We start from the raw sequence: 10,875 nt of genomic DNA on the forward strand, positions 1-10,875 counted from the left end.
AGGAGAGAAGCACCAGAGCACAAATGATGAACACCCAATTTGTGGAGGGCTGTAGGGGGCGGTAAGAGTCCCAAACCCACCTGCAGAGGATCTAATCAGGCTGGGCCACTGGCAGATCCACTCTAGCCATAGGCGAGAGTCTCAAACAGCCTTACTAACAGGCAGAGACCATGGTAATCTTGATTATGCTGGATCAGCTTTGATCCTGGCCAGCTGACTACCCTATAGATGGGACCTAAATTTCTTCTGAATGCAAGTATCTCTTATTGGTTCCATGACAGAAATTTCTTCCCTGGCTTTTTGAATGTTGTTGTCGTTGGGTGGGGTGGGGATGGGGGTGGGGGGAGGCGTGTCCCTTCTTACACATTATTTGTATTTTTGTCTGTATATTATGGTTTTATCCTTATTTCTTTAGCGCAATTTTGTGTTTCATTGTTTTCTGTTGGGTGTCCCACCTGTGAATCATAGGAGTGTGTGCATAATGAGAGTAACTGATACAAGGGGTTATAGGGAATAGGGGGCGGGGGGAGTAAATGATGGAAGCGAAAGGGGATCTTGGGCATAAATAGTGAAGATGGGAGTGGGGAGGGAGCACTAGAACAGATTGTGATTGCATAACTCATTTTAGAAGCAATTTAAACATTGGGGGGGTGCTCTAAAAAATTGATGCAGGGGTGATTGTACAATTCTGCTTGATATGATTGAATTACTAAACTACTGAATTACATGATATGTAAATTACTTGCCAATAAAACTGTTGAAAAAGGGAAAAAAGAAAGAGGTAAAATGAGGATTCAAAGCCAGACTCTCTGTTCAGGCTCTTTCTTTTCCGTTTCCGTTCTTACCCGCCTGCCTTCTAATAAGACACGGTTTTTGGGGGGTTTTTGGCAGGAACATAGATGGTATCCAAAACATTGAGATGAACTAGACAAGGAAAGTCTTGATGCACAAACCCTGGCACCAATAAATGAAGCAGTCTCTTGAAACCAAACGGATTTTAAAAAGACGAAGAAATAAAAGGCATCAATATAAATAGTATAATGCTTTCTTATAAGGATTTCAGGTTTTTAAAAAGGATATTCACCTAGATTTCCAAGATCATTGTCATTGTACTACAAATTAGTATGTTAACAATTTCCAAATAAAATCAATAGCCGATATAAGCAGCTCATATACGGTTGTTCAGCAGATTCAAGAGCCTAATTGCATTCAATGCATGTTCCATTACTTACTTGCTTCCTTCGGTAATGAGTAAATTGGGAGAGGCCTAAAACAGTCGCAAGTGCACCGCCTCCAACAAGAATAGTCCCTTTCACTGCCTTTTGAAACGCCATTTCTTAGCCTATGAAAAGTTAAAAAAAGAGAGAGAAAAAATAGGTTATTTGAGATTTTATAACAATTCCTGTCATAAAAATATGGCGGAGGATTATCAAATTAAATTGCAGCTGGACATAAAATACAAGACAAGGAAGTTATTAACACGCCAATTTTATATTACAACTCAAAATCAAGCTGAGTTGATTGTGTAAAATTTACCTTACAAAGGGAATTAAAGAAAAGCAAATTAAGAGAAAAGGTAGTTCAACAGTATAAAGTCAAAAGAAGCCATTGTGTCTCTGGCAGAACTACATGCTGTACTTGCAAATCTGTCCAACAGCTAGTCCCTTCCCCAAGGAGACCTGGTAGAGTAGCTGTCAGTCACCCTGACAATGAACCTCTTGCCTGCCTTACGTTCTTTGGCAAAAGTTTAATTTAAATTGTGGTACAACTCCCTTCCAGAGTTGTTTCCTTCCCTAATGAAGTTCTCACCAGACCTAAATGCCAACACACTTAAATCTGTTTAGAGCTAAAATTCTGAGCACAAGAAAATATGGGAAAGCTATGGGTACAGTGTGAGCCCTAAATCCATTTTTGAGTCTCCATAGATTCAGCCTCCACTGAGTTCTTTCAGGCTGCTGATGGGCAACGTAAAAGGGCGTGTGTTGGAAAGTGGGTTGCTACCACTCCCTGGCCAGCCCAGGAAAGAACACTCTTACCCAGAGTAGCTTGGTTATGGGGCCTGCCTGTGTCAAACGGGTCTGATGGCCTCAGACCCTGTGCTGTAAACATTTCCAATCTGTAATAGTGCACATATCCCACTCCTGGTCCCTTTCCCATTTCTGTGGCCCTGCCTGCGATGGTGATGAAGAAGTCAGCCACTAACCATGATTCTGTGTTGAATGTCCTTTGATTTCCATACGCTATCAAAGAGTCATATGGCTGTGAACCCTTGGACATCATTATGGCCTCGTGCTGACTGTCTCTCTAGCCTGGATGATTTGTCTTTATTGTGTCTATCCTGTTTAAGACTTAATAAACAGGTCTTTATAGAATATATTTGAATTTGGGTTCTCCATTTCCTTTATCTGAGGGGTTAATTATCACAAGGTTTTAACAAAAGGGAAAACAAATTTTATTTGGCATATGCAACAAAGCGAAAAGACAACAGGGGAGCTAATGGTCATGGCATTAAAGCTATGTCTGAAGAACAATACAAAGCCAACAGCATATATACAAAATCAGTATTGGCAAAAAAAAATTTAATAATTTTTTTTAATCAGTATAGGCTTCATTCCTTCCATATCAAATACTATCGATTGTTCTCTGGAAGATCATTGACACACGTTTAGAATAACAAGTCAGGAGGAATTTTGTTGATCCAGTAGGCAGGAATGGAAAAGGATAAAAAACAAAAACTGTCCTTCATTCACAAATCTTAGTTTGGAAGGGGACACCCTTCGTTTAAGTCCCTAGTCCTTCCTGTATGTTCCAAGTGACCTATCCATCTTCCCCATAGGCAAACTACCTCTCCCTGCCTTCCCAAATTTATCAGGGATATTGATTATGATTACTGGCCTCCCCAGCTCAATGTGTCAATTCAGTGGTCAAAATGGGTGTGTAAAGTATACAAAAACCTCTTGTCAATCTTTAACTCTCTTAAGCATAAAAAGATAGCACTGTCTGATCACCTGAAAATATTTTGAGCTTTAGTAATGTGACTTGCCATTCAAATAGCAGCTGGCACACCCATATCTTAAGAGAAGCCAACGCCCTATTTTCCTGTAGAGGTGGCGCTTTAGCCTGTTAAGACAATGTACCTTACACTCAACAAACAGCCCAGGGCTCACCCCACTCAATCTCACCACTAACACGCCAATTCCAACCAAGTAACTACCCAACAGATTTTTAAAGGGAACAGACAGCTTCATCTTTCTCCTGTGAAGCAGTTGATGGTTTTGAAATGAAATGCTGACCCTTTCTATGGGCTAGCAGTCCAACAAGTACGCCACTATGCAACGAGGGCTCCTTCTCATGACTCAGAACATACTTATTAGGAAGAGAATTTTAAAAGTAAGATACTTTAAAAATAAATTCAACACAAATCGGGGAAAGTCAGAACTTGGATAAAGCAGAAACCAGTCATGGAAAGAAAAGCCAGTGCTAGAAAAGTGGTAAGACTGCACCCTGTCAAAGGTGGAAAACAAAGCAGTCCCACCGAGTTCCAGCTCTCACAGGTTTAGTAGCGTAACATAAATCGAGACAATTACAAGTTTACATCCATATTAAACAAACAAACACAAGGAAAACTCACTAACATCAAGTCAATTCCAACTGAAAGTGATCTTACAAGACAGGGTAGAGCTACCCCTGTGGGTTTCTGAATTGTACCTCTTTCAGAGAGTAAAAAGCCCCATTTTCCTTCCACTGAGCACCTGGTGGTTTCGAACTGCCAACTTTGTGATTGGCGGCCCAACACATAACCACTATGCCACCGAGGCTGCTCCTTAGGTTCATGTTACTATGTGGATACGAACCAGTTAGCAGAGCACAGGCGGACACATGGCAACCTCGTGCGTGCGTGTAGGAGACCTGCGCTCGAGCGGGTTTTCAGAGGCTGGTTTTCTGGAGTGGATAGCCAGACCTTCCTCTCAAGGTGCTCTGGATAGACTTGACCTTCTAACTCAGCCCAAGGTATAAATTAATAATAAACCTGAATCAGAGCATTTTAGTGTAGTTGATAATTATGTTCAACAGAAAATTCCTTTTTGGAATACTGTAAATTATACATTAAAAGCAAAAGGTCCGTATTTCTTAAAATCCTATTTTCCTGTGATCTCATTCCTTCTAACCAACTCCTAAATTTTCTTTTTATAAAGGTTCCTCCTAGAAAAACATTTCACATGTACACTACTGTCAAAACCAAAAACCAAACTCAATACCATCAAGTTAATTCTGACTCCCTGTGACCCTGTAGTAGGGTAGAACTGCCCCTGCGGGTTTCCGACACTATAATTTTTTAAGGGAGTAGAAAGCCTCATCATTCTCCAATGGAGCAACTGGTGTTTTTGAACTGCGGACTTCGCAGTTAGTAGCCCAACTGATAAACACTACATCACTGGGACTCATTTATTAGTTAAGACCTCTTTGCCCCTGTCCCATCTCTATATCAACCAAATGGTATTGGATGCTGGTTAGAGACCTCCACTTATCAGATAGTCAACTATAAGCAAAACCTTATACCCGAGGCTGCCCTAATAGTAAAAACTGTAATTTCATCAATGTAGAGAACACACATTTGTCAGGGCTTACATCACCGTTCCTGGTCCTGTTGTCAATATTCTCATGGTCATACAGTATGTTACGGGTCCCAAAAGATGACAATGATGTCACACTCTCATACAGATTCTAAGCATGTTATCTCCAGGCTAAACTAAATGTCCCTACAGATGAGAGACAGAGGATATGGTCATACTTCTATTTACCTCAACAATGCACATGCTTGCCCCATAGAGACAGAAGCCTGGCGGTCTGTTGGATGTGAGCTTGGTGGCTGACTCTCGCTTAGGATGAATGTTTCTGTGCTGTTGATACTGTCATTGATGACCTCACAAAGGATACCACATAGCCAACTGAGGGATGCTAATCCTTAACAGAAACTGAAAAAGAAACCACACTAAAAAAACAAACTCACTGCCATTGACTCAGTCGACTCAGAGTGACCCTGTAGAACATGGTAGAACTGAGACTCTATTTATAGGACTAGAAAACCTCATCTTGCTCCACATTGTCAATAAATGTGTCCTGGCATCAGAGGTGTTCACGCAACCCAATTAAGTTTGGCGCTAGTCTTTCCAAATGCCTGGATCCCTGAGTTCCCAGTTCATAGTATGTTATTGCTCCAATTTGACCTGAGCCCAGATGGCATACTAGGTACATTTTCATGGGTTTTCTCAATGAGTATTTTGAAAAGAAGTCCTCCCTAGCAATATTTTGCAGAATCCGAGAAGGCATGGACTATGATCAGCAGTTTCCCTCTTTGATGACTGCATAAAACGACCTATGCTTAAGGAAGCATTAGTTTTCACCAGAATCAAATCCATCCACCGGGTCATCTCCTTACCATGTAAAGAATACATCACTCTCCAGAATCATTCCAAAAAAAAGAGCAGAACTGATTAGTTCACCTGGCTTTCTTAAACTGTTATCTTATTATGATTGTGAATGTTACAATGACAACTAAAAACAAAAACAAAAATCCACTGACATAAAAATGATTCCTGCTCATAGCAGCAGCACTCCAGGGCGGAGCAGAACGGCCCCATGGGGTTTTCGAGACTGTAAATCTTTACAGGAGCAGTCAGCCTCACCTTTCTCCAACGGAGCAGCTGGTGGCTTTACACAGCAAAGTGGGTGGTAAGCAGTCCAATGCTGAACCCACAGCATCACCGGGGCTTCAATAATGACAATGAAACCCAAAACTCACTGCCATCAAGTCGATTCCCACATACATAATGGGCAAATAGTGCTGTCTAGGTGTGTAGTGGGTTACACCCTGGGCTGCTAACCACAAGGTCAGCAGTATGAAACCACCAGCCACTCTTCAGGAGAAAGAAGAGGCTTTCTACTCCAGTAAAGATTTGCAGTCTTGAAAACCTGAAAGGGCAGTTCTACTCTACCCTGTAGAGTCATTATGAGTTGAAATCAACCCAAGGGCAGTAAGTGTGTTGTTGTTGTGTTCCTTTTTTGGTTTTTGAAATAGCTATGATGCTTTTACGCCTTTACCAATATCACTTCATTTCACACTCACAATATGAAGAGCTCCAAAACTTCATTGGAAAATGGAATTACAAGACAATGGATTTTTCTACCAAGATTTTTGAGGCCTCCTTGAATTCTAAATTTCATAAAAGAGGAAACTGTATTTCACAGGGGCCGGGTCTACCCAAGGTCACTCCACTAAATGGACAAATTATGACTGGACCCTATGCTCCAACCAGGGGTAGTCCCGTCTATGGCCTCAAAAGGCAATTTCTCTCCAGAGCTATGCCATAGCCTGCTGAACTCCCCAAAGTAGGCCCTGTTCACACCCGAAGGGCAGTGTCCATTGGCATGATGGCTGCTCTGAGGCAATGAAGAAGGAGCTTCCTGCCAAATAAAGTTGGTACTTTATTTTCATTTAGCAAGAAGATATTTTAAATGTGATAAATGTGAATCATATGAGATTGGTTATTGGCTACTTGCCACTGCACATCCCACTGAAAGGAAGAGTTTTCACAATTATTACAAAGGAAAAAAATGTTTCCAAGTAAAAGCTTCAACTAAGAATATAGCAAAGAAAGAGACCCCAAAATTTTAACAATTTTTTATCTTTTGGAACAAAAAAGCATGAGATAACCAGAAAGGGAGGAAAATCTTCCAAAAATGAACCTAGTTTAGTTAACATAGCCTGGTGTTCATGTTTTATAACCTCTGGATTAAATCATACCCACACTGACTCTGAACTGGCTCTTGCATTGGACGAGGTGAGAGCACCCTCTAACTCTTGCAGTAAGAAGACTAGCATGGCTGGCAAAAACCAACCCTCCTCTGCCTCCCGAAAGGAAAAGAAATCAACTCAATATAGCTACAGTCTTATGGACCATTTAAGAAGCTGACAATTTATCTGCAGGATGAAATATCAAATTGTGTCTTAATTTTAACTAAATTCAAAACCAAATTCATGGTCATTGAGTTATAGTGACCCTAGCTGTGTGTTAAGGAGCTCTGGTGACATACTGGGTTATTCATGGGGCTGCTAACCTCAAGATGAGCAGTTCAAAGCCACCAACCACTCCTCAGGATAAAGAGGAGGCTTTCTACTTCTGTGAAGAGTGACCATGTCCGAAACCCACAGGGGCAGTTCTAGTCTGACTACAGGGTGGATATAAGTTGGAATCAACTTGATGGATGGAGTTTGGAGTTTGGGGGCTGTGCTTTATTGGGTGTTATTATAAATATTCTGATAGAAATAGTGAAATGTGCTCTAAGATTGTAATGGAGGGGAAGAAAAAGATTGTAGTGAAAAATTGGTTTTGACTAAAGAAACTGGATGGGGGCAATGAATGTACAAATGTGCTTTCCACAATTGATGTATGTATAGATTGTGATAAGAGTTGTATGAGCCCCTACTAAAATGATTAAAAAGAAATTAGATGGTTCAAAGAAAACAGGATATTTAAGAAGAGTTTTGAAAAAAGAAAAAATTCTAAGGGGAGTAAAGAAAAGCTTAGAATGAAGAAGGGAAATTTGGAGAAGGAAATGGAATAAGACACAACATCCAGGATGTGCATGTGGTTGCCAAGTTTGCCTGGAAATGGTGTTCACTTAAAAATGGGGTGTCAAAAGTAGTTTAGAGCTAGATAAAGGAAAACTGTATATGTGAGGTAAGGTAATTTCTATCCTATTCTGTTGGCCACAGGGAGTTAAGGCTGTAGGTGCAGATGCTTCATCCAGTAATTTATGAAGATTACTCGTGTAGGATTATGTGTAGAAGCTTATGGTGAAGACAGAGAGATCAATTGGAAGCCACAAAAATTGTCCCCAATGAGAAGCTTAAAGACTGGTTTAAGGCAACGCCAGAAAGTGCAAATATCAGGACAAATGCTCTCCAGGAAACTTTATTGATAGCATCCAATGAGCCCATGACAGAACCTGAGAACAGATTACAGAAGAATGAGGGGAAATAGGATAGGTGTTAGCCCAAGTAGTTGGAAGTGGGACTCAAGAGAATACCATAAAGGTTTAGGTAAAGAAGCGTGTGTAAAGAAAGAAGATCTCAATGTGGAATTAAGGAAATGCTGAGATGCTCGTAGAACCCCTACTTGGAGAGAACGGCTCGTGGATGGATAGGTGGGTCTAAAATGCACAAGAGCATTTAAAGCTGGAGAGGGATTCAAGGGAATCTTCTGCCTACACTGACAGCGATCACTGCAACACGTTAAAATGCGTTTATGGCTAGCTAGCAAAAACAGGGTCTACCACTTCTCAAAGTTTGATGGCCCATGCTCTTCCCTGACACTGCACCTTACCTGGCTCAAAAAATTCCTCAATAAAGCTTTAGAAATAGTAACTGGATAATGGTTTCTTGCGGTCATAGCAGGGGAGATTGGGGGAGGGAAGGGGGGTAATAACAATGAATACAAAAGAGAAGAAAACATGTTCTAAAACTGATGTGGTGATGACCGTACAAATATGATCAAACTATTGAATTGAACAGTATGATAATTATATGCCAATAAAAATGTTTTCAAAACTTCTTTGAGAACAGACAGAGTGACAAGAGTAACTTGTCACTATTTCTAACAGCCCCTGGCTCTCCCCAACCACCTGCTTCCTCCAATTCAAGGAAGCTAACCTTGCAGCTAGATCAAAGATTTGAAGGATGTAACCCAACACCACCGATTTTAAGTCAATAATAACCTCTCCTGGATAAAAGAAGAGTTACCACTCCAAGCACCCAGAAACAAATGTATTACAGAACAAGACCTACTCTCCGACCCTTGAAGTCTCTGAAGAAGCGTGTTCAAACACCCCTCCCTGTCTCACTGGTCTCTTGTTAGCCTCTCAGCAAACTGTAAATGTAGCGTCCTTACATATTCAACCAAATGTATTTGTGACTCCCTTAGAGAAGGAGACCTGGCTCAGACGGGATTTACAAAAACTCTCCTATCTTTCTGGCCTCTTGTGCGAACATTGGAATTGCCTTCTCCAAGTTCCAGGCTCTCCTTAATTTAAGGAAAAGGTGAAACCTCTCCGGGTTTTGACTCTTATGCCAGCTCAGGAATAAGCATATTTCTCCCCATCTGTTACAAGCATGATCAATGTGGGGGAAAGTACAGATCAAAGATCTGGCTGGATCATGTTCCAGCCACGGTCTTTGCAACCCTTGAGACGCGTGTACTCAAGCAAGAAACAGTCATTACATAATCACCTGATCACCTTCCCTGAAAATGCATTTAAAACACAGAACAAACAACCGGGATGTAATCTAAAGGCAGCTGCTGCACTAAGCCTCGGAGCAAAGCGGGTACAGGTTTAAAGGTAACAAGATGCCCATTGCACTTCACTTGTATGGGAAACCACTCACCTGGTGACTGTACCTGGGAAACTGCCTGCTTGCCAATTTTGAGTCACGGCACGCTGTCAGGCCCAAAGGAAAGGCACAACTTAGAGGGCAAGACCTCAGATTGTACAGGCGTACAGATTCAGTCACTTACAGGGGAACGGTGCGTGAATATTGTAAAATCAGGGTGTGAGACTTCATCAGAGAAAGTCTTACCCCAAATGTCTATATTCATGGGACTTGACAGCCAAACTGAGGCAGAAGGGAAGGAAAGAAAGTGAACTCTTCTCAATTGGCAGCCCACTTTCAACTCTAAAAAGTCAAGCATTTTGGCTCTAAACTAAACATGTTTAGGTACAGCAAACCCTTTGTTTATCCAAATAATGAGAAACCAGATGCTTTTTTTCATCATTCTCTATAAGAAAGTCCATCATGCTTTAGGCACGGCAAACATATGCAGATAAAGTGCTTAAACACAGAAAAGCAGCCACCAGAAAGCACCCCACACATAATACTGACGGTTTTCCCAAGGTTTGCTTCCCAGTGGGGATAATGATCAGCACTCTGCCTGCACACACATCCATCCTGGCCTAGAAGAAGGCGCTCTTCACACATCCATCTCGCACAGCACATGTGATCCCTGCAGAAGCGTCCAGAGCCCTCCAGCATGATTTTGCAAGCTGTCAGGCATACATGCACCTAGAAGGCAAAACAGCCTCCGAGGTGCATCATGTTGTTCTTCAGAAATAGAAAACAACCCCGGCCCATGTACTGAAAGAGAATTATCCTCTCTTGATTACTTTAAACGTTTTTTAAAGGGATTTAGACCAAATCTGCCTCTAATCTGAATTGGAAGTGGACCCAAAAGGCATTCACAAAAGACTTTCCTAATGGATCAAGTATGGAGAAATAGCAGATACCTTCAACTTCCAACATCCTCCCTAGCCCTTCCTCTACTATACCAAAAAGTGAATTGTAAAAGTACACAGACCAAGCAAGGGCAAGTTCAACTAAGACATATACCCACTCCTCATAGCCATGATTAAGTTCCAAGAGCAGTTCATTATGTGAAAATCAGTATTATCCAAAAACGGAGGATGACCACATCAGATCACAAAATGGAAACTATCATCATTACATAGCTGCTGAATTCCATTATTACACAAATGCCTAATTGTATCATCGTATGCATTCCATACGTTTAAGAATCATGATAAGTTGACATATAGCCTTAGCCTTCGGCTGAGGAAAATATAGTTAGTCTTGAACGGCAAGCACCTAGTTTGCAGAAGGCTATGAAGCACAGGAGAGCCCCAAATCCATTTGTAGAATCCCCATGGGGATTAAGCCTCCATTGAATTTCCTGTGACCATGGACCAGGGATGTGAATAACCATGCCCTCAGAAGCGCGCGCCAGAAAGTGAATGAATGTCAACATAGTTGGGTTAGTTTTA

The 10,875-nt window shown here is 41.3% G+C and overlaps 1 protein-coding gene across 1 annotated transcript in view; it reads right to left on the reverse strand.

The window, feature by feature from the left end:
* GPD2 (glycerol-3-phosphate dehydrogenase 2) overlaps nucleotides 1-10,875 on the reverse strand; it is a 212,070-nt gene that overhangs the window by 163,879 nt on the left and 37,316 nt on the right. Inside the window, exon 2 of the mRNA XM_004703929.2 lies at nucleotides 1,233-1,342. Coding sequence (XP_004703986.1) covers nucleotides 1,233-1,334 — 102 coding nt within the window. The 5' untranslated portion in view covers nucleotides 1,335-1,342. The remainder of the gene's footprint in view (nucleotides 1-1,232; nucleotides 1,343-10,875) is intronic.

The sequence above is a fragment of the Echinops telfairi genome, unplaced genomic scaffold (assembly GCF_000313985.2).
Source record: "Echinops telfairi isolate 266 unplaced genomic scaffold, ASM31398v2 ScPeMD7_4;HRSCAF=17, whole genome shotgun sequence".
NCBI classification, from domain to species: domain Eukaryota; kingdom Metazoa; phylum Chordata; class Mammalia; order Afrosoricida; family Tenrecidae; genus Echinops; species Echinops telfairi.